The 24,792-nt window shown below is 38.9% G+C and overlaps 3 protein-coding genes across 4 annotated transcripts in view; 1 reads left to right on the plus strand and 2 right to left on the minus strand.

Annotated features, from left to right (window-relative positions):
- LOC134821999 (RAC-gamma serine/threonine-protein kinase-like) overlaps positions 1–24,792 on the minus strand; it is a 101,440-nt gene that overhangs the window by 55,915 nt on the left and 20,733 nt on the right. The window lies entirely within an intron of this gene.
- On the plus strand, positions 2,958–3,743 carry LOC134821622 (homeobox protein SIX5-like). The gene has a single exon (XM_063832323.1). The coding sequence runs from the start codon at positions 2,958–2,960 to the stop codon at positions 3,741–3,743; it is 786 nt and encodes a 261-aa protein (XP_063688393.1).
- Positions 3,761–24,792, minus strand: part of LOC134822000 (Krueppel-like factor 12) — a 59,012-nt gene continuing 37,980 nt past the window's right edge. For both annotated transcript variants that reach the window (XM_063832835.1, XM_063832834.1), the window contains exons 8-12: positions 17,897–17,962; positions 16,519–16,571; positions 8,693–8,819; positions 6,177–6,373; positions 3,761–5,917 (exon numbers count right to left, since the gene is read on the minus strand). In XM_063832835.1, coding sequence (XP_063688905.1) covers positions 5,809–5,917; positions 6,177–6,373; positions 8,693–8,819; positions 16,519–16,571; positions 17,897–17,962 — 552 coding nt within the window. In that variant the 3' untranslated portion in view covers positions 3,761–5,808. The remainder of the gene's footprint in view (positions 5,918–6,176; positions 6,374–8,692; positions 8,820–16,518; positions 16,572–17,896; positions 17,963–24,792) is intronic.

Genomic DNA, 24,792 nt, shown 5'->3' on the forward strand with positions numbered 1-24,792 from the left:
TCTCAGAAAAATAAACACGTTAGAGTATAAGCTTGGTATAAAATGGTGTCCCCACGACATTCAGAAGCCAAGTAACGCAGATCAGTCATCAATTCAAAAAATAGTTATAAAAAACCTCTCTGAAAGCTTTGGCTTACTTTACTTTACTTTGGGCGATGCTCGATCGAAATCTCCTCCACTCTACGTCTCCAGATGGTTCTGTCGCACATAACTGTTCGGAGATCTTCTACCCGCAACCCTGTGTCCCTGGCTACGGTGTCAAGAAAAGAGAGTGGTCTCCTCCCACGCCTGAACTGTGGCAGCCGCCAAGGAAGGATGGTAGAGATGACCTGGTCTGAAGCTCTCATGCAATGCCCAGCAAATCTGGCACGTCTCTGTGCAACGATGGTGGAGATGGAAGGGAGGTCACCATAGATTTGCTTTAGGGTTGGATGCTTCTTCCATGAAAGATTCCTGGCTTTCATTAGGAGCCTGGTGTAGCACCCGTCGAGACGCTTCTCAAACTGCTTGTTCAAGGTCCAGGTTTCTGAGCCATACAGCAGAACAGGTTCGATGCATGCTCTGAAGAACTTGACTTTCAGCTGGTCAGAAATGCCAGAGGTCCATACCTTCTGCAGTTTGATACAGGCTGACCAAGCCATGCCTTTCCTGGTGTTGAAGTCCTTCCTGCTCTCTGCAATATATGAGCCCAAGTATTTGAAGTCATCAACCTGCTTGATCTGGTAACCGGATATTGAGTTCACGGGGGCAGCATCAGGAATGTTGATGGTCATGTATTCGGTCTTGGAAGCATTCATCGCAAGTCCGACATGTGCTGCTGTAGTCTCTAAATCCGAGAGCAGTTGCTGGACTTGCTCTATGGTATCGGCAGTCAAGGCCAGGTCGTCAGCGAAGTCAAGATCTGTGACTCTGACCGCAGGTACTCTCCGACTTTGCCTGGGGATGATGGTTAGGCCATGGTCAAGAGTCATGCAGTTCCTAAGGACATAATCGAGGACGATGATGAAGAGGAAAGGAGCGAGAGTATCACCCTGAAGGACCCCGATGAGTGTTCTAAAGAAGTCTGTAAGGCCGTCAATGGTTTTGACTCTGGAGTGCGATGAGTCATACAGGAGCCTGATAGCATCAGTTATGGGAGCAGGGACGCCGTAGAGGGAGAGGATGTGAAACAAGGCATCCCTGTTGATACTGTCGAATGCTTTCGAAAAGTCGACGAACACGATAGCTGCTGATCGATTTCCGATTTTACACTCTTCTAGGATGCGTCGTAGGGCAAGTATCTGAGGGAGGGTAGATCTTCCTCTGCGGAAGCCATTTTGGTTTGGCCGCAGTAGGGGATCCAGGTATGGGTAAATCCGGTTGAGGATGAGTTTGTTGAAAACTTTCGCTGCAACCGGAGCCAATGAGATACCTCGATAGTTCCCGGGGTTGGTCAGGTCGCCTTTCTTGGGGATGGGTATAATAGATGCCGTTTTCCAGGCTTCAGGGATTACTCCATCAATTAAGGCCCTGTTGCAGAAACTGAGGAGGTCGTCACGAAGCTTTGGCTAGGACTAGCGATAAAAATTGCGTACCGAGATGATTGTAATAGGTTGAACAGTGAAAACAAACGTACACTGATAATTGCTAATTCTTCAAAGCGGAACTGGGTTTTGTAGTAAAAGTCCGTTTGGGGCTGACGTCGGGTCTTGAATGTTCTAGTCGAATGTGGGGCCGGTGGTAAAAGAGGAAGTGCCATAGAGCTCAGACTTAACACAAGCTGAGTTCAAACTTCGTCTATTAATCAATAACAAAATTAATCAATAACAAAAGACACAATCATGTCGAAAACATGCCACGAACATGATCATACAAAAGTTCAGCTTACCTTTCTATCACTTGCACTGTCGGTATTGGGTTAGAATAATCTGCTAGGTAATTATTGAACATCGATATGTATAATGTATTTAATAAAGTTTGAGAAATTGACGGCAAACCACAGTAAAACTACGGTGGGTTTCGGGAAACTACCGTGGATAAAAGAAAACTACAGTAAATCACGGTAAACCACTGTAAAAGGGACGTGAAATTACCTGTAGGGGACACAATATCGCACACGAAACATTCATCATAGATATCAAGAATGATTCTGAATTATCTTCGGAGTCAAGGGTGTTGTCATTTTGCCGCCATTTCAAGATTGCGATATCACAAATTCCATCACAGACATATGCGGTACGTGATGTGCGAATGTCGAATGTACTCGACACAAATTTCCCTCGAAAATGTTTATTTCACATTCCTTCGATACATCGATGTACATCCGAATTTGGGTGTTTTCCCATTAACATAAGATGGCAAACAAAAGGGCAAGTTTCCATAAACGATATTTTATTATCGGCGCTGATAATCGCTTATTGGGCGCTTTCTCGGCGCTTTTTTTTTTAAAACCGTTTACAATCGATTTTTTTACGATTATAAACGGTTAAAAAAAATCGCTTATAATCGACTATAATTGATGTAATAATTCAAAAAAGCGCTTTTTTTAATTTAAAAGCGCTTATAAGCGATTATCAGCGCCGATAATAAAATATCGTTTATGGAAACTTGCCAACAAAAGATCTGAATTAACCTGTCGTGCTTCTTAAAATACTGATTTGAGTATTTGAGTGCTAGTTTGAGAGCATTTTAGTGAGTATTTACTTGAATGTAAGTCATACTCACGATGAATTCAGCTTGAGTATTAGTTTTTACTGGGCAGTTAATGCTCAAACTTTGTGAATACCGATTTTGAGACTCAGAAAAATCTAAGTAATTACTAGCGAGTATTTACTTAAGAAATACTTAGTTATTATGAATGACCCCTTATAACAGAATATGGGGTAACAGTGTATATAATGCTACTCAGATTTACGTAAATCATCAAGAACTACATTTTAACATTCGTCAATTACTACTGCTTCCCTAACTGAACTACTATGGAAACATTCACCTACCCTTCTTACCAGGATTTAACCTCCCTCTGCGACATACCAGTCCCTGCACCATTACCAGTTAGCCCTTTCTACCTCTCTTGGACCATCCCCCTGTCGTTTAATTTCACATTCCCTGAGATGGAACTACCTTCCCGGTGTCAGGATAATTTGAACTGCACCCCGAACATGTTCACTGTTTCTGTAATGGAGACGTTCACTGGATCTGAGAATCCCCCTCCGAATAAACCATCTCAGATTCACCTCCCAGAAAAGTTTTATGCGGATATGTCCGACCTCCCTCCTCTAACCAGCTCATACAGATCTCCCGTTCCTTCCCCGACCTCTTCACCTGCTAGCTCCCCGTCTACGACAAACCTAAACCTAAGTGATCAGGCAATCACTGCACAGTCCCTGTTCGAAGAAAAGCAGTACGCTGAGCTCAAGTCTTACCTTTCCGTCACCTACTTCCCTTCCTCAGACCACCCTCACCTCCAGAAACTCTACTACAACTCCCTCTACGAGCTCTATAAGATCTCTTCCGGCAAACGACACCTGATGCCCACTACTAAGTATCGATTGAGGAAGTCTAACCCCCTTCCCTCCACCATCTCTTCCGTGAAGTTCCAGAGCAACAACCACTTTGACGACAACGCAAGGTCCCTTCTACTAGCTGTCTTCAAAAGAGAGAGAACCCCTTCCCAGGAGACTATCAGCTCTCTGAGAGAGAATACTGGATTGACTGAGAAGCAGATCAGAAACTTCTTCAAGAACAAGAGAAGCAGAGCGTGAATTATTTGTTATTTTTTGTGAATGCTATTTTATTATTATATTTAAAAAGTTCAAAGCCTAAGATAATCTTTTCATCGCTATAATCAAATCAATTTCTTCCAAATTTCTATTATATATGAACAACGATGTTAGGGGACAAAGCAAAACACATTATCTTCACTTAATACAAAAGCATGCTTTTCACAGCAACACATAGCCTTGAACAATCCTCTTTGTCACATTTGCCGACATTAGAAAATCCAACCTCAAATATTTGCTCAGAGAATGCTGGCCATTCAATGGCAGGATAGGCACATTTTTACCAGGCGTTTAAAGCTCTGTTATAATTACAAAAAACTTTAGCTGAACAACAAACCGGAGGATGTACCGAATATTTTCGACTAGATGATCATTAGATTGTTTTCCCTTTAGTAAAACGAACTAGATTAACACTCAATTTTAATGAAAGTTTTAACCAATATTTTACTTTTGGAATTTTCTGCTAGTCAAAATTAGTTGTTACATCCTCCGAGCCTAATTCACTAGCACAAAGCTGATTAATAATCAAAGTTATCGAAAAGAAATTTTACAAAAATAAAAAAGTAACTTTTATCAATAAAAAGCACAGTTCAGTGAAAGGATCTTGTTTGCCTGCGTCAATTAATCCATATTTCACCAAGGGTAAAGCATTATTTCACCAATGGTAAAGCAATATTTCACCAAGGGTAATACACTAGACTGGCACCTACATTCTACATTTCCCACTTAGAATAACATTCTATAATTTTACCCTGTCTACGATACAAACAGTGTTATTGTCAAGCGTAACGCACAAGAAGAAGTTACTAGTTGAGAATCTGTAAATGTGGACTTTCAGCTTCTACTTACAAAACATGCTTCTTGCTTTTAACCCCAGCCGACAATTGTAAAATCTGTTAAGATTAAAATCTTCAAAGTAACAAAAAGCAGCACGTAACTCATAAAATTAATCGAGTGACTAACTTATTAATTTAATTAAGTTCCTGGCTGCATCACTGGCAAACAGACAAAAACGAAAGCGGGTACAGAAAACAAATGGCTTACAATGCAAATTTTCGGTTAAAATATAAGAGTTTTTAAGTTTAAGCTACAACGAATATTTACATTTTAAAAGAATCCAGTCAGATTCGACTTTCGTCATAAACATCAAACATCGATAAGAATGTAAGATTGGGTGGAATCTACCGGGAGGTCGTGAGCGTGGTCATTAATTAATTTAATAAGCTTAATTAATTAGCCTAATCAATTAGCTTAATCCAGCTAAACCCCGCACAGTGTCAGCATACCTTTCACCACAATAAATCTGGATAGATCACATCAAACCCAAATCGTCAGGATCAAGGAAATTTAAGTCCGTGTTAAAAAAACTTGAAATCCGCCAACATGGCAAAAGGAAGGTGAGCATATTCATGTGTGATTGAAAGGATCCCATAAGCCGGGATTTTATGGTCATCGCATATCAAAACGGGTCACATGGTACAATCTGCTTATTTTATCCGCATCAATCAATTAAAATATGATGAATCCTAATCTCCTAACAACAACATGATTATTAACCACTGCTAACCACTGGTAACCACTGGTAACCACTGGCCATAAGAATACAAACCTACACGGTATCTAACCCATCGTGATTATTTAAGTGTTTTTTAGTCCGACTTACAAAATAATAAATACTGCTTATATATTTCATATCTTACGAATTAACAACAATCCCTTTAACATTCATCTGGCGTTGAGAACGCTGCCATATACATTTTCGAGTCAATATATTGCATCACACATAGCAGAAGGGGAATATTCAACATTTTCTAGCTGAATTATCCAAGCATCTGGTGACATACACAGCTCTGAAATGGTCCGTAGTTTGTACTTTCTTCTTCCGGGTCATAATTCATCTGCACTTCGTCTTTCAGGTCAATGTGGTTCTTTTTAACATATAACTCTTCCTACATCGACGAACTATCTTCGACCTTTTTTTTCTTTCAAGCACAACCATGTACAAAATAATGGTGAAACGGTGATGATGTATCTATGGTCTATTTGATCAAGACGAGTTGGGAGGAACATTAATGTAGAGTAGATGAGGAGAGGATTTGAAGTTGAAGGAAGGGAGGGAGGTCTCTTGGAGGGATTGTTTTTTCTCTACACCGGCACTGAAAAATTAGTTTGATCAGAACTGTCCATTCGAAATTACCGGATGACATCATTGATAAAAGGACAAAGAAAAACTTGTTTGGCTGACTCAATTACTTAACTATACTGTCGTGTTAACATTCACTTGTTACCGACACTGCCTGTCATTAACGCAACTATCACGGAGACATGCACAAGTTAAAAACAAGACATGAACCTAACATAACACCAATCAAGCAGAGCAATAAGTTGCTCTGATAATTGGCCCTTGTCACTCACGTCAAATGTCGTTTAGCATGGAGGCTCAGATGATCGCTCCGGCTGAAACACCTGTCACAGTGATTGCACTTGAAGGGCTTTTGTCCTGTGTGCTTGCGCGTATGTCTGGTTAGTTCGTCACTTCTGGCAAACTTCCAGGTGCAGCCTTCCCACTTGCAAATGTAGGGTTTCTCTCCCGTGTGTGTGCGTCTGTGTGCCTGGAAATATATACAAGTTACAAACAGGTTTTAATTTTGGTTTTGGAATGCTTTAATGAAAATACCATGTACACAAATACAATTCGTTTTTCTATGAAGTTGCTTCTCCGACAGTTTTAACGTTTTGAATGGTTTGACAGGAATAGGAAGTCCGTACGGTAGTCCAAAGTAGAAATGTGGCCACTAAAGCTAGTCATTGAGAAAAACTTTCTAGAAACGTCGATCACCACGGACCGAAGGAGATCTTCCATGCAGTTCCAGCATAAACTATGATATTTTAACCTATCTTGCGATCACTGATGCGGCAAATATGCGATGATTCTCCATGGCTATGGATTGCTGTGGCGCCAAGCAACATGATTTAATCCAGTCACATGGGTAAGACGCGCGCTGCGCGCTCACTCATTGATAATAAGGTTGCTTCTCCTCATGACAGCTAATAAGACGAACTTTGCTAGCAATAAGCAAAATGTAGACCCCATTAAATCACGCAGATGGGCGTGGGCTCGTTTAAATGTTTTAGTGCACATATTCTACTCAATCCACAACAAAAGCTACTATCAGATGTAACCGTATATGGGTGGTTTACTACAAAAAAAATAGCAACATGAATGGACTTTTTACGTCGAAATGAACAACAGTATTTGGAATAAGGATAACTGAATAAAAAGAACTGTTTTACTCGAATTCTAGCTCTTAACTCATTAGACCTTTTACGTTAACATCCGAACACCTTTGACCTTGAGCCTTTAACTATCCCTGGTGCTTTAAATCTATCGAACTGAGATAAAAACAGAAAATAAAAGGTGCTGCTTGAATACAAAATATTTAAAAGTTAATGCTCTCATATATACGCTGGTCTAAAAGTAGGTTCTAGCATCCATTAAATGTTATAACAGGTCCTAACACTGTTAAAAGAGGACAACTTCTCCCTTTTAAAACTGCCGTGTACCACAGACAGAGAGATATTTATAGTGTGTAAGTTGGACTTCTGACATGAAAGACAGGCCGCGCCAACGACCCCATAATAATAATAATAAACGGAAAACCCTTTAAACACAGTTGAGTACCAATTAAGCCAGGAAGATAAGCCCCGCAATTAACGCCTCCAACTCTTCATCATCATCACTTAAATTTTAGGAAATCTTTGCAACCAGCACGGCGCCGCCCCTTTAAAACACCGCATCGGTAACACAACGCCATGGAGCCAGAGATATTAATTGGATTTGCTCCGATACATGTTCTGTATCATAATATCCTGGGGTTTGCCAGGAAAGGGAATCCAGGGGCCCAAGGTGCGAATTGCTGGCCCTTTCTCAGATACTCACAGATATGTTTAAACTTTTATCCGCCTTTTATTACACGACCGGGACATCAAGAACCAGGACCACATGCCAGACGGTAATAATTTCTTTAGTATCGAGGGGAAGATTTGTCTAATTTCGAATAGACTGCCGTTAAAGACTTTCGCATGGCCCCGGGAAAGAACTTACTTAGCCATGACGTAAAAATATATATGAGGAATTTAGGTATATTGGGGAATTTATAATTTATTTGTGGAATCCTCCGCCAGGTCATTCATAAATTTTAAATTTCACTGTAGGCTCGGCTCGTGGCAAGAGATTCTACAAGTGAATAACTGAGAAGACATACACTAAACAGTTAATTGGCATATTTCAAGCTACAGTCTAGATTTCGAACATGTAAAATTAGCGCCCTACAATTGAATGAAAGTGCTCATATTTAAGTGAACACATGCAAAATGCCAAATGGTTCCACACACAGTACACACACACACACACCCTCTCTATTGTATCGTAGGGCTTTACAGTAGTAGAACGTTATAGTCCAGTGCTATCAAATATCAAAGGAATTTAAAGATATTGTGTGTACAGCATTCCAAACTAATCTGGGAATTATTATGTGTACTTTTGTTCATGGTTTTGTGTTCAGATTACACCTAACATGTAAAATAACTCTGTTGGGCACGGCTCCATACATTACTGTCCTTACTACAGTCCTACAAGATGGTATTTTAAACATTTTTAAAGTACTGAAAATATGTTCGCACGTACCAGTGATTATGGAGGATATTATTCGTAATTCGAACAAAATGAAAATAGACGTGTTCGTGAGTGAACTTAACATGCTATTGTCTTATGATAAAACATGTAGGAAGATGTTTTAAAAAGTAAAGCGTGTTCACAAATAAACTTTACACAAACAAAGGGCAGAACAAAAACGAATTTTAAGAACAAAACAAAGAAGTTTTAACAGAAGGTTAAACTTTTAAAATTAAGAACAGATAAAAGTATGTACCTTCAAGTGTGATGATTTGGTGTAGACTTTGGTGCAGCCTTCGTAGTCACACCTGTGTGATCGTTTGTTCTTCACTTGTTGTGTTCGCTGTTCAATCACACGTGGCACGCTGCCCAGTGCTGGAGCTCTGAAAATATTACACTCGTTAATTAAACACTCGTTAATTAAAATAAACTAATTGACATTTAATTAATGACACATGGAAATCGATCCTTGAAATATCCTCCATTTTTGACATGGTCATTAATGATATCTGGTCTTCTATATAGAATAATAAAAACTAGAAATTTATACATCGCTTTATAGCCAAAAAGAACTCAAAATCCAAAGATTCAGTTCAAGCCATCTAAAGCGACTCATGAACATTGAATATGTAGATGAAGTATGGTTTTTATGAGAAAGATATTATATGATACTTATATGAATACTTTTTCAAAGAGATGAGTCGTTAGTCTCATATAGTCTCTACATATTATTATAAAGTTATAAATTAATGTGTCTAAATTTGATATTATCCGAATTTTAGTGCTCCAAGACCCTGGCACGTAGTAACAGAAAGTATAGGATGAAGATGAGATCACTTTTAGCGATTACTGTTCAGACGGTATTTTTATGATAAGTCGTAAAAAAGTTATTTGCGTATAAGCCGTATTATTATAAGCGAATATTCCCGAAACGTAAGAAGATGCTAAAGAATTATAAGGCATTAGCTAGAAAATTCATTATTTCAGGACCTGCCGGGGTCGAAGTTCATTTCCTCGTTGTAATTTGAACTGATAATGAGAGAGACCAATGATGTTCAACTCCAACAGGTAAAGATCAAATGGCAGAGAAACCTGGATCATGGGGCCTGATTTTTTATCAGCAATTTTGGTAACTCACTTAGCTGTAATCGATGTTTTGATTAACTTATTGTAAACAGTACGGCCCTTTCTTCTAAACTCCTGAAGTAGCCAGGTGTGATAAAACGAGCAGTTATCATTTTTTCTCGAGCTCATGAATTCCGAAGATTCCTCACGCCATATTTTCACATTCCACCTCCGCCATAATTTTAATTTTTACATTGGTGCTAATCGTTGTCTTAGCGATTTCTCAGCCAACAAGTGCATTACGACTCACAACTTCTCTCACAATTCTAAAATTAGAAACGACGAATAACCAACTTATCCTTAAAATGTCTCAAACCACCATCTTCAGCGTTGCCCCAAGAGTTCAAGCTATAATTATTCTTGAAAACATTTAATTTTTGACTGCTCTACAGGGTGACGCAAAGTCATTGAAAGCCATGATGCAATAGGGTGGAAATTCGGGGGTAAATACCACGATTAAATTACAGACATGCCGGAAACACTTGTAACGGGAGAGATTCCCTCTGACAGTGTGAAACTTTATCTTACCCCACTGAGAGGGGACTAAAGATGTAGAGCTAAGGGTAAACAAACCTTTTCCTGCTTTTGAGTAATATAAGGTAGGTGATTAATTGCAGATTCGTTGAGGTGTGCAGTGAGGGTCCCCTCGCACTGATATTAATGAAGATGGTGCGTGTTTTTTGTTTTTCCGGAAATTTATAAAGTTCGAATTTGTTATCGTTCGTTCGTCAGGGACTAATGACGGTATAACATGTTAGTTTTTTACACACACAAACACGTCAACACCTATGTAACTGAACTTTTACTTTAAGTATTCATACACGTAGTATTCATATATAATACAGTATTCAGTTCTAGTATTTACATCTGATATCCCCGCATATCTTTGACGAGTAAAGTGCTGATCAGCAGTATAGCTCCATTACATTCTAATCTCCATTCCAATCAACACATTCTTAGCCCAAAAGCATGTGCTAGTTCACAAACAAAGGATAAATCCCCTTTTAGAGCGGCATCTTCAACCGAGAGACCGCCCGGGTGGTAGTCGCAGGGAAGTGAAAATTACCAAGCCTTTCCCACGATACTCAGTAGAGTGTAGACATTACACTCCAGGATTATTATAGGTGTTAAAATCTAGACAGTCCCATCTCAAGCACCCTCTGCTGACCACTTGGTTCCTTAAATATCACGTGACCTCCCACATCTTGGTTCTTCACATCACACACCAATTTACTGAATTGTCGAGGCCACTTAGGTTAACAGACCTGCACAAATGGTTCGGTCCGGACCTTGCTGCTGCTGTGATATTCAGATACGTCTGGTCGGGATCACGTGGTCTGTTTGGTGTCACGTGGGCGGTTTTTCGTCAAGGTGTTCATGGTCTTTTACTTTGTGGTGGCGGGAGTGATTTAGCCGAGTTTCTCTCAACATTTTGTGTACTTCACACATCGGTCACAGAGAGAGCGAGAGGAAGATCGTAAGTATCGTGTTTTACACGCTCCTCATCAACCTAGCTTCGTCCTTGTCAAGCAAGTCAGTCACGTGGTCTCTGCTACCCTATCACGTGTGCTGTGGTCACGTGACAAGAAAACAAATGTCACGTGACCCTACATCTTGCCGTGCAGGGAAGAAGTGTTTATAGAATATGTACTATTTATGCTGATGATGCAACCCGGGTGAAAATAATTATATGTGTTGGTCGGTGTTCAGGCGTTCAGGCAGAATACCCGGTACAAAGGAAGGTGTTTAAAAACTGTTTACCTTCTGTAGACGGTACCAGCTAGAATAAAATCTAGAAGAATGGCGATACCAACTAGAATAAAATCTAGAAGAATAGCATTCATACAACCCATACATAGATCGTTGGAGGAATCACTAAGCCGTCCAATATTTTTGATGATATCATAAGTTTAAAATAGTGTAAGACAAAGGAACTCAACCTGAGCCTGTTATTTACAGCAAGGTAAGAACTGTTGGTTCAGGATGTGGAGTAGTATTTAGCCTTGCTTACTTATTACTGTATTATGCGCATATATTCAATAAGATCCGTGGTACCTTGGGAGTGTTATGGTGGTGACATGGATGATGATTATTTATATTACGGTGTATAGTTTAAACTGCATAATATTATAGTGTGTTGCGTAGTAAAGCATCGTTTTTTTAAGTACTTTGAAGTTTGGATTATTTTTGTGTCATAATTATATAATGTAGATTATTGCTGATTTAGAAAGTTAAAATTCAAAATTTTTGTAATTTTTTCAGGTTTATACACATATTTGTCCTTAAAAATATTGGAAATTTTTCAATTTCTCCAAAGAGATTGTAATATTTGAATCTTTACAGGGTAGCTTTAAGAAAAGTTCTTAAATTTTCATCATGTTAATCCATGTGAGCGATGTCATCAATGTCATATTCATCGTTCATGAGAAATCCGACAACAAATTTAATAATTCCGTGAAAATTACAATGTCATCTCTGTTCATTTATCAAGGTTTGACTGATTGAAATGGTTGAACAATTACAGTTCAGTGGGATGATGAAATTGGATCTAATTGCTCCACCAACGTCATTATTCATTCGTCCAATACACAAAAAAATGAATTTTTAACGGATTAAAATACACCATGATTACAAAACCGTAATTATATGGATGTGGAAAAAATGTTCATAATATAATCGATAATGGTGATCTCGAAATATTGATGTAAGAGAAACCAAAATTCTTACTCTTCTTAATAATTTTAGAACCATCTTTTAGGTCGGCCCGAAAAATTATTTGGTTTGTTCATGACTTTCAAATAAGAGACTAAACAAACAAATTTTTAAAACAGGTTTTCCTCCAAGTGACCTAATATAAACCAGTAACCATTGCTTACAAAATTCTAGAAAACAAGATTTTAGATTCGTCTTTTACTGACCATCATCCAACCAACACAAATAGGAATATTCGGCTGACTGACTTTAAAATTACATGGTAATGTATAATACAATAAATACACGCGTCACATATTAATACAGGGCAAAGTGCAAGGTGCAATATAAAATATACAGCCAGCTGTTGAAGGGTAGAAACATTTTAACGCTCAAATGGACTAATAATAGTTTTGGTCACAGGGAAACGTCCTTACGTCTGCAAAATTTCCTGTGGCTTGAAGTATCACAATGTGGAGTGACCAAGTGGAGTGGGGGAGTGTGACCAAGTGGAGTGGGGGAGTGTGACCAAGTGGAGTGGGGGAGAGTGACCAAGTGGAGTGGGGGAGTGTGACCAAGTGGAGTGGAAGAGAGTAAGAATGTGGGAGGTTAAGTTTAGAGAAGAGATGACTTCATACTTGGTGACAAATACTTAGATGTATTATAAGACGTACACTTTACTGATGATCTACAACAACCACATAATTTTATCCTAACTTACACCACTTTGAACCCAGTCCATTTTGGTAAAATCTGCTTATTAAAAAGAAAATAACTTTGCAGCGCTCCTCTCCCCTCCAAGCTAACTCCACAAAAGAAAACGCTTCAAGGTCAGAAAGTGCCAAATGGTGTCCACAGACTACACCAGGTATTCCACAGGAAACAAATTGGCGTGATTTGATCTCGTTAAAAGTGAGATATCTAGATATTATCTCGATACTGTAATAACCTAATTTGATGGAGGAGAGGGAGTGGTGCAGGGGAGGGAGGAGTGCCGACCAGGAGGGGGGGGGGGGTACTAGTCACTAGCGACCAAATGGTTAGCTGGCAGCTGCACCCCCCTTCTCTTCAAAACAGGGTGTCTCCCTGATCAACAGGGACCAGCCCAGATTTGATTGCTTCTCCTGTGTGCAAGCAAACACAGTTAGGAAAACACTCTTTAAATTCGGCTGGGTCGTAGTTTTGTTTTATACGTTTTAACGTGCGGCAGCTTATATAATTATAATATTTAATATTTTTTAGACAGAGTTGGCGAGTTGCTCGAATCCTCTCTTGATCTCTTGATGTTTTGCATCTCGTACGTTTTAAATTTACTCCAGTTTGGTAACTCGTAAACAACATAAACACTTCCTCGGCCCTCGCCTGCTAAACACGTCCACCCAACACGAAGCCACTTTAAACCCATTATCTACGTCTGGCCAGTTCGCATATTATCAACCGGCGGCACCAAAATGGAGATGTTTTAAAAGCAACGTTCTGATGGAGGATTTTCAACCACCGGAACATAACTCCATTTCCGCAGAATTCGTGGGAGGCAGTGCACAAGAAATCTCTGTAGTGGTGGTTCAGAGGCAGGGAGCAACAGCTCTACTAAACTATGCCTTTTATTGCCTAACAACTGGTGTGGACCAAGGGAGAGAGTAAGTGAGCTAGAGAGAGAGAGCTTGGTTTAAAGAGTTCGCTTTAAAACAGCACCAGCTTGTGGTAGATTGTGTAAGTGATCTCTGGGAAACGCCCTCGGTTCAACTACGAGCCTGATAGAGCAAACTATTCTCGTTTAATGGACATCAAATAAACTTGAAATTCTGAGAATAATTTGAGTCTTTAAAGATGTAGAAATAACAGGCGTGGTAGCTTTATAAAGTAAGATCAACAGCCCGAGAATTTCCTTGTTTATATTTTTGGCACACACACCAACCCCCAGAAAAGATTCCGAAACCACGGGATTGTGACTATTAGAATAACACGACACGTAAAACAGGGCTTCCCAAAGTTCAATACCATGAGCCTCCCTTACCTGGCAAAGTTTCAGCTGTCAACGAAACTAATATTATCCGCGATTACATCATCCACCAGCTAAAAGCTTCTCCGACATTGTACGGTTTTATTAAAGTTACTATCCGGCCAGCTTCTATAAATGTTACTTTTATTTTTGTTTCGACTATATATTTCGGCGTTATATTATACGGAATCATAGGTTCATATAATGGGATAGAAGCAGAAATAAAATATAATTCGATAAATTATGAAAATCAGGTTGTTGTAGGTGAGTAATTGAATGGCAACGAGTTAAATCTGCCAGAATAGTGTCTCTATAGCCCTCCAATTTGCCAAAGTTCCACGATATTGTCCGAAGTACTGAATATAATATGTTCCATTCTTCTATTAATATGCAATATATGTTTCCAACCTGCCGCAACATTTGCAGCTCACTTAATATGTGTAATTTTTTATCGTGTGAAATACTGTCTTGGATCCTGTGAATTTAGGAGAATCTCTACTATGTTATAATTCACCTGCTTACTGCGTGGTATTCAGACACCTGGTACTGAAACATGGATCAGATAGAGGGTGGGACAGATAGAGGGTGGGACAGATGGAGGGTGGGACAGATAGAGGGTGGGACAGATAGAGGGTGGGACAGATAGACTAGAGGGTGGTACAGATAGAGGGTGGGACAGATAGAGGGTGGGACAGATAGAGGGTGGGACAGATAGAGGGTGGGACAGATGCAGGGGCTGTCATTGTACACGTTCACAATATAACGTCATGCTATCAGGTCCTTAACGTCGAGAAAGTGTCACGTGACTTGTAGAAATGGTATATAATAAATATAACACAGCTGGGGTGGTAGGCTAGGGTCACCACACTTCTGATTGCACATGCCTTGCAGGAGAGACATTATGTTGCAAACACAGCGCCCTTATTGCCTAACTCAGTGCACTATTCTGCAAGTGCCCTCTAATAATTAAGGTATCGTCACCACACAAAACACATGTATCCAGGTGGTGCAATCGTTGAGAAGACTGGTTAACTTACACCACGTCACAAGTCACGTGACGTCATGTCACAAGTCACGTGATGTCACGTGGTGTGGCAACAGGGAACACGTGAGCTGCAGTCTAGGTGGGGAGGAGCCTAAACCGGGGCCTGAGTACATCTCCCGATAATAATCATAACTACAATGTCTCTCTGTATCATGGGTGATCATCAGGAAGGGATACAGTCACGACTCTCGATATTATGTAAATTTATCTTCCCAAAAATACAGTGAATGGAGAAATCGGAATGCTGCAGTTTTGATTTTTTTGAGGAGATCGCTTTTTGAGATCTTCTGCAGAATACGGCCTAAGGAATTTCTGAGCCCATCAGATCTACATTTACAAGTCTTTGGGGTGGTTAATAATAGGACTATAGGACAACATATTCCAGCACAGAAATACTTGTCGCAAATAAGTTCCCAGATGGTTTTATATTTATGCTTACTGACCCTACCTACTAACCAAGTATAGATTTACTATGGCCTTCTAAATGACATCTTATTAATATAACAACTCTTTTTCGCTTTGAACTTTTCGCAGAAAGTAAGTAAATTGTGTTACTTTTACTGCGCTCAACAGAACTATAGTAATATTAAGAAGCTGCATTACATGACCTAATACCTTGGCAAATTAAATCTCAACTGCGGACCGAATTATGGCTTATCGAGTAATTTTACGAAGTCTTAAAGATGTTGAATATATTGGCAATTGCGACAGAATGGACCTGTAATTCATATCTTGATCCGTTATTTCTAAATTTTTCACAAATTGCTCTCAATTCAGCGAACTGAAAGTCTAAGTTTGCATGTGGTGACGGGTGGCAATCAAATACGCTTCAGCCCCGCTTTATCCCTACTATATCACACACAACACATACAGAATCAGTCTGTATGTGTGCCACCTCATCCTGACTGATTCTATAATCTATATCCACTGATATTACAGTTGCTGAGGAGGAGACCTGTCAAAGTGATTTCCCAGAGGTGAATTCTTTGTGGAGGTGACGATGGTTTGTTTTGACACGTGTCCTTTTAGTATTTTTAGCTACTGACCAATATTCATTAGTCAAAGTTTTCTTTTACTTTGTATATCATGTCACAACAAAGTAAAAGTCGCCAAAAAAAACATGGTCGTGCATCGTTCAGGGAGTGCTTGATTTGGCCATGTTTTAGGTTTTTAAATACAATTAACTAATTGGCAGATAAAAATCAAATAATATCCTCACCTTCCGAGAAGATAGAACGTTCGCTGACAAGTAGAACACAGTGCTCTGGTGCCCTGAAAATATAAACTGTTAGTGTACTTTAGACACACAGATCATTACGTGTTAGTGTGCTTCAGCCGACGCACAATTCATTGTCGCACAGATCATTGTCGCAGAGATCATTGATGCGCAGGTCATTGACGTGCATAATTCAGATTATTAAACGCTTCAAAGGGTTTCTGATTTGTAGACCAGATTTTAGTGCGCTTCAGATTTGCAGATCATTACACATAAAGTGCACCTCAAATTTACACTTTACAGATAACGCATTTAAGGTGCGCCCAACGCATTGAGTGCACACTACACAGTAACTATTCGGTTGAATTTACAATACACATTCTGGTGTGGGAACTGGACAATCCCAACAACTGACAATAACAGTTCTGAAATTAAGGGCTCAGTTCTAAAAGTACCGAACAAAGTGTACCGCGCAAGCCGCGGTCCTACATACTGCAAGGAATCAAGTTATTTAACGTAATTATGTGTTAATTGTAGATCTGATAACATGCATTTTTTACTAGTTTTTACAAATCCTCCCCAACTGTTTCCCTTGCTACGTTAAGTACCTTCTACATCACAAAGTATCTCATTCAGCTCAAACTTTCAAAGATTCCGTTACAAAATACCATTTAAATTCCGTTATAAGTCTTTCCAAACAACTGAATAATAATCACCTTGCGACCTTGCTGGACGCTGTGTATAACACGTATGACTCAGAAAATAACAGGGAACGTTGGAAAGATCGTATGACATTACGGCTAAAAATAGACATTATATACACAAGATCCGTTGCTTATTAGAACTAAATCATCGCGTCCCCTGTTTTTTTTCTTCGCTTTTCAACGTTGGCCTGAGCTTTACAATATTCATGAATAGATGGAGTGTATTGTCACTGTTTAGCTGTTAAGTAGCATAAAATTTATAGTAACAGCTTTTTATAGCATGATCTTAATCGATCATGCCCCAGATCGGTAACATGATCTATCAGAATCAGGGATAAACTTAGCGTAAAGAAAGTTAATGGAAATCCCGTGCACGATGCTCAGACGGCCGTGAAAATTAATTTAAAATCAAAACAAGATTTGCACAAAAAGTTGAAATTAACTCATCAATGAAATCTCAAATCATTTGACTAATTAATAATTTGCATTTTTAATTGTGCAACATATCTCCAGTGTTCCAATACATTTAATTGCCGTCCCTTAATCAACCAAAATAGACATTATGTGGCCGTCGTTTTTCAGTCGTGCTGATAATCCGTTAATAAATATTTACGTTAGTTAGGAATGAATTGAGTGAGGTTAATTGAGGTTAATTGAAGCTAATTGAAGTTAATTACCTGAGTTCTATCGTTCGTTTTCTGGACTTGTCGACACGTGTTACAATCGGAATCTTCGGCTGAACTCTGAAAAGAAACGTGAAATTAGAAATAAAGTTTTATTTTCATGGATATTGCATTGGTTACAAAATCTATTTTGTCTTTCCTTTCAGATTTAACGCCAGCAAGAATAACTCTTTGCATTGAATATTCCCCATTGCCTAATACGACCAAAAACTGTCAGAGTCAGACGGAAAATTCCTTGGCTGACGTATTTCTACGCAAATAAATCCACCATTTAACCATCTTTTAACACATGACAGCACTTGTGACTATAATTTTCTTCGAGATGCATGCAAATATGGGAAAATTGCCTGTTCTTTAAGAAATGATTGTTGCAGTATTTAATTCCTTAACTGAACGTTGACGCAAAAGTTATTTGTTGAAATGTACCCGAATAAGGTTGGCAGACGACTGGGTTTCAGCACTCGCTTCCCAAAATAGAACTTATTTAATAAAGGAATGGAATTAGAACAACTTCATTCAAAATCGAACCATATATGCACATATTTTGATCTCATTTTAACAGCTTAATAATGATTATTAAGGTATTAATAGCATTGATTGATAAAAACATATTTCATAAAATACTGGTTCCCAGCTGCAGCCTACACTAGTTCATTAAAGATAGGGATTACGATTAACAATTCTATTCAAATAATTCTTCCAGTAACCAGTTACCAGTTACCAGTTACCATATAGGATTGGGGCGACTAAATGTCCGGTTACACTATTACCATGGCAACGACCGATTTAAGGGGGTAAAGATAGGGTGGGAGCACGAATAATGGTTAAAATTATTGGAAACTACTAGGCAGGGTACAGGATATCAATGGGAAGATAGTAGGTATTAGCTGTCGAGGAGACCAATGCTGTAGGAAAATCCCAAAAATATTCGGTTGTTATGGTGCTGGTGAATGCAAATTGATATTATTGGGTTATCTAAAATACTAACTGATACAGATTACAGGTTTAATAAATAATAACACTGGTATTTCTTGAGGACCGTTTCAAATGGAATGGGTTTTTCGGGTGGATATTGATTCTGTGGAAACATTCTTCCTTTTGTACTGCGGGCTAAGGTGGTTCCGAAGAAAAATATCACTTTTAAAATCTTTTTGGCCTGGGCGGGCCTGGGCATTGTTTTCTGGTCATACAGATATATATTCATTTCCTGCTGGAAATTCTGCAGAAAGAAGTTCAGAAGATAACGAATCCAAAACAGTGCACACACACACACACACACACACACACACACATTCGCATTCTTCTACATTACATTATATCACGTATCTCACACTCCCAAGATACAGTATTAACCTCGCCTGATACAGTAACGCCCACACCAAGCCATAACTCGATTATCTGCTTCCGGGTAGGGCAGACACGTAAATACGTATTGTACATTTGCTGTCTGCTCCTTCGCAAAGTTATTACCACAGGTAGTACACACCGTTATATGTTGTATCATGGGCTGTCTATCAACTGATGTAAAATGTGGTATTTGTGGTATTCGGAGTGCGTGGTGGGTGTAAATACAAGATGGATGTGTTTTTCTTTGGCATGTTGGAATGTAGGCTGAATACTTGTCATTTACCAAGTGTTAACCTGTAGTATGTCACGTAATGACTTATTATAAGCAAACCTTTATTCCCCATACAATACAATATGCGTGATATGAGTCAATATATTGTGAGAATGTACGACTTGGGATCGAATGACTTAAACTGCAGTGATATTTGTGTTCATGGTTTGAGCACCCTAATTACCATAATTACACAGGAATTACCATAATTACACAGGAATTACCATTAATTAACGCTATTTGTGGCGTGTGTAGGTAGGGCTTTAAAAGATCTACATATAAGCAGACACGTTGAGTTAGGAACAAATCAACGTAGGGCCTCTAAATGCCACAAATAACTCCTTGCTAGACACGACCAGGTCTTATCTTACTTAACACTTGCAGGAAGGAGCGCTGAGAGTGGGGATGTATGAACTGTCGCTCTAGTTCTTACAGTGTTCAGGTAATCGAGTTCATTGGTTTTGAGGAATCATTCCTCAGTATACCTTGGTTTGAGGAACTGTTTCTTGGTTTACTTTCCCTACTTTGGTAGAATTTTAAATCACTTCCCTCAGCTCGGCCATGACCTCAATTTTAAAACTTTCCCCAAAGGATTGACAAATACAGGGACCAATATCTAGCGGAGTTAACTTCTTTTAGAACATTTCCATTACTGTGCAGTGACGCACTGTGCGTAGAAATTCTATTAGTATTAGTGTTACGTAAATCATTGCATTATAAAGGTTTGTTACTTAATATATACTGTTATCATTATAAAACGCTATTTTATTTATGATGGTCAATAAGTTATTGATTATAAATTATCATCAAATTATCATGATTTATTGACGTAGAAAAGGTGCGCCAATCGTTTATCGAGGAAGATAAATATTTCATAAATAACGCAAAAAGGGCGCTTCAGTTATTGCACAAGAAAGATAAATTATTCAATATAGAGGTGCGTCAATCATTGCATTACAAAGATCAGATAAAATTATTCCAATACCAACCGGTTGAATAAAAAAGTTTTGCAAAGAAAGGGGGTCAAGACTTTACGGACCGATACTGAAGCTTATACTGTAGATTAGTTTGGTAGGATAATATATTACTATTAGCTGCTTTATAAGCGAGAGTCCCTCAACTTTATAAAAACGTTACAGAATTTATTATATAAATACATATATTTATTATATTACTCATTTGACCTCCTCTGAAGAACCTCGTGGGCAGCAACAAGCCATTACTTTATATTTGAGCATTGCTTTAAAATGCTAAGGCACGAGGGGAAGTAATTCTGAGAATGATAAGAAGCTGCCATGAAATTAATGATCAAATGTTGACGAAGCTTTTAACTCAAAGAAATTGTAATTTGACTCGGCACACCCATCATTATATGATCCGTATAGTTCCCTCTCTCTCTCTCTGTAGCCTGTATAAAGACAGCTTTCCCTCTCTGTACAGATACCCGGTATTAAAATGTTGAACAAAGTTTACCGCTCCTAAGAAACTATCATTTTCAAGCTGTCGCCCCTGCGGTTGATGGTGGCACATTACAGAAGTGGTCCTTTAAATTATAACTTATAAAAAGTGGTTAGATTTGTTGATTATCATAGCGTAGTATTTTACATCGTTCAACTAGAGATCTTGTTCATCAAACGTTGATCGTAGAATACATTTACAGGGTTAAAGTTAAACGAGTAACTACACGGCTCAACAATCCTGGTCACACTTCAGTGTCTCTACTAATGCCGTGTTTTACTGGTCTAATGCCGTGTTTTACTGGTCTAATACCGTGTTTTACTGGTCTAATACCGTGTTTTACTGGTCTAAGGTTTAGGATTTTATTTACAATCGACCACATGATGCGACTTTTCAGGGAGAGAGGTTGTAGTGAATACTGAGATCTATACGAATAATTTGGTAGTTACTGGTGACCAGTAAACGGTAATCTCTCGCCGTATCTATCAAGATACAAATTTGAATTTTTATATAGTTTTAAAAAACTCTTAAGTACTTCCTCCGGTATAATGGTTGTTCTGATCGTGGTATTTAAGGATAAATCGACAATGGAGGGCAGAAATATTGATGCCATTACAACTGAAAACTACGATAAGCTTTGTTTTTATTGTTTTTGTGTTATTTCAGCAGTTAAACTTTGAAAAATATACAAATAAAGGCAAAATTCTCAAAAATCACATAACATAAAAAACAGTTTTTTGCCTCTCCTGAAAACCTCGAATTTTTGACTTCAAAATCTATCTTCTCCTAGAGTTTTTATCCATTTCACCTCAAATTTGGAACTTATGTTCCTGACATGAATTTAAAAGTTTGTTATGTAACGATTGTTGTAATTTTGCTCCTAACTCTTTTTATGAGGTTAACCATTTTAAATTTTGTAACCCGCACTCATGGTTAACCTCATATCTCAGCTTTGGAGCAAGATATCATAAATCGTTACATAACAAAAACCCAAAATACCTTGAAGAACATTGTTGCCAAGTTACAAGGTTCTAAGTCATAAACTGAAAAAGAAGATAGATTTTGAACACGATTTCTTATAGTTATAAAATATCACATATGTTCACATAACCAAGTATGTCTCCTAAAACGTGTTCTAACACGTGTTCTAACACGTGGGGTGACACGAGGGGTGACACGAGGGGTGACACGTGGGGTGACACTGTGGTAACCTCTACATGTAGGAGATCATCACACGAACATTTCCATTCAGAGTACGGCCATTCACCATAAGATTACAGCCGAGACCCGAGTTGGTTCAAAACGCGACCAACCACGATCCCCCGACAGGCTCCACGTGACTTCAGAGATCCAATCACTGGCGGTGATATGCAAGGGAGCACGAAGAGCCGTCCCTTAAGTGGGGGATTTTAATTAATTGAGCTTCGGACCCCAAAGTAAATAAATATCTCGATAAATGTTTTACACGTTTCTGGACACACACGCGGATATTTCAACTGATAGAGAACAGCTCGAGCTCTCTTTCTTTGTCCACACAGCTCAGTAAGTCAAGTGTAAGTCAAGTGTAATTCGAATATCGTGCAGAAACATTAAAAATGAGTATCTTCCAAGCACTTGAATAACCCATATCTTGGTACACATTTTGGCAGACCTAAGTTAATCAAATTATCCTATTTTTGATAATGGCTTTTATCTTGTAATTTTAAGTGCTTATAATAATACTTGGCCCATTTAATTGGATGCTATTTTTATAAGCAAGGTGTGCGACGTTCGTGAGGTGAAGGGTGTAGTTTTGTATTAGCAGTATTGGATGTGCCCTCATAGGATGATGCAGTTCCGAATGTTAAGGCTAAGCACTTTTGTCTCGAGTCAGCAATACATGTAGTGTCACGTGGTTAGTCTCATCTGCATCTGCTAGCTTATCAGTTTAAAGTAATCTCATTCGAAAACAAAAGCCACATTTCTAACCGTAATCTAATATTAATCTATCATTCAGTATATAAACCAGGTATGGAGGCCCCACGTACATGGCTAATACAGACTGCATTCATTTACTTTTGAGTTGAGGAATTTGCCCTCATACCAAGGATACAACAATAAACGAGGATATTAGTTAGTGCGAGAGGAGCCTTTCACTTGACGCACATCACGTTCAATAAGTCTATCAGAGACTTTTAGTTAAGCCTATTATATTCCCCTACTCCGAGTATGGTCTTACTGATAGGACATAATGTAGATGCAGTAACTCACAAATCTTACCAAACCGTACAGATCCAATTTAGCCATATATGGGATAATTAGTGTAGAGAAGACAATACACGAAAGTGATCCAAGGATTTATTATGGCAGCACGTGACTTTAAATATATATTTATAAGTATACTAGGGCGAAGCATTAGCAACCCGGATCGAACTGGGTTAAGTCGAGTAGGATCCTTGATTTGGACGGGAGCTGTACATGTACATTGTACCTGTGTTTACTGCACTGGACACTCGACGTGAGGTTGTCTGAGCTAAATGGTCTGGTTTTATCTCTGCTAATTGGCTGGTAATTGAGCTGTAATTATGTAGTAATTAGGGTTCACTAGTTTTAGCAGAGCAGTGTGCGGTGGGAAGGTATATTATATAATATACGCGTCGCTAGTGGCGTGGCTAGTACAGCACATCTGTTGCACCACATATCTTCAATAACATCACATGTACGGACCTTTGTACCGTGTAGACTGTAGAGTTGTAATACTCGGTTGGGATGGAATTTAGGCTCTGTCCTGGATGTGAAGTTCGCAGCTGAGGCTTACACTAGACGGGTCATTTTGGTGAAAGTTCATACTTATACGATTTTATTGAATGCATGTCTTGAAAGGAATCTTTGTTGCACGAATATGATGCACATTACACGTTGCATGCACTACACAAGTTGGTCGGGACTGAGGTCTCTGTGGTATTTAAAAGTGAACATCTTATCATGGTGTCGAGTAAGGGACTGCAACTTATCACCTAGTAAACTTGCCACATATCACGTGATGGGCACTTTGATCACGTGACTCTGAAGTCACGCTTATTTCTCAGCTGAGGAAAAAGCAGAAAACTAGCCCTTTGCTGAGTTAATCTCGTGATTGATGGCGGGCTTTAAACGGCACTAAAATAAATCGTTTATAGAACTCTCTCCTCCATGTAGCAATAATCCAAAAATTAAGTAAACCATTTAAATATAATATATACTGTTCGCATCTTGACTACCCCTACTAATATATATTATTATATCGCAGAACTTGACTTCCAGCTCAGACACACCTTAGCATCCTCCCTCAATTTCAAATTGCCTCTGTTGGTTGGCACTTAAATCCATCTTTCTCTCTTTAACTATTGACGTAACACAGCGCGCTTTAATGTTCACCACCGTATCCGGCGGCTAGAGAGGTAGAGATAGCTGAAAGATCACCGTCATCTACTTCCACTCCCACCATTCCCCCGACATAATGTTTACAACATCTTCTCTTATACCTTACAAGGTCAAAATACTCGTTATGATGTCAATTGAGAGCTGGGGGACGTCTCTTGAGGGTTTACCCTGGTGTGGTGATGCCCGTATTGTGGTGGACCGGGGGAGTAACCCTTTATAATTGGGAGTAGCTATTTTTAGATGGAACATGGGCTTTTAGTATCTAAGGGGAGTTAGAGTGAGAGAGAAAGAGAAAGAGAAAGAGAGAGAGAGAGAGAGAGAGAGAGAGAGAGAGAGAGAGAGAGAGAGGGAGGGAGGGAGAGAGAGAGAGAGAGAGAGAGAGAGAGAGAGAGAGAGAGAGAGAGAGAGAGAG

The sequence above is a fragment of the Bolinopsis microptera genome, chromosome 10 (assembly GCF_026151205.1).
Source record: "Bolinopsis microptera isolate Bmic1 chromosome 10, MBARI_Bmic_1.0, whole genome shotgun sequence".
NCBI lineage: Eukaryota > Metazoa > Ctenophora > Tentaculata > Lobata > Bolinopsidae > Bolinopsis > Bolinopsis microptera.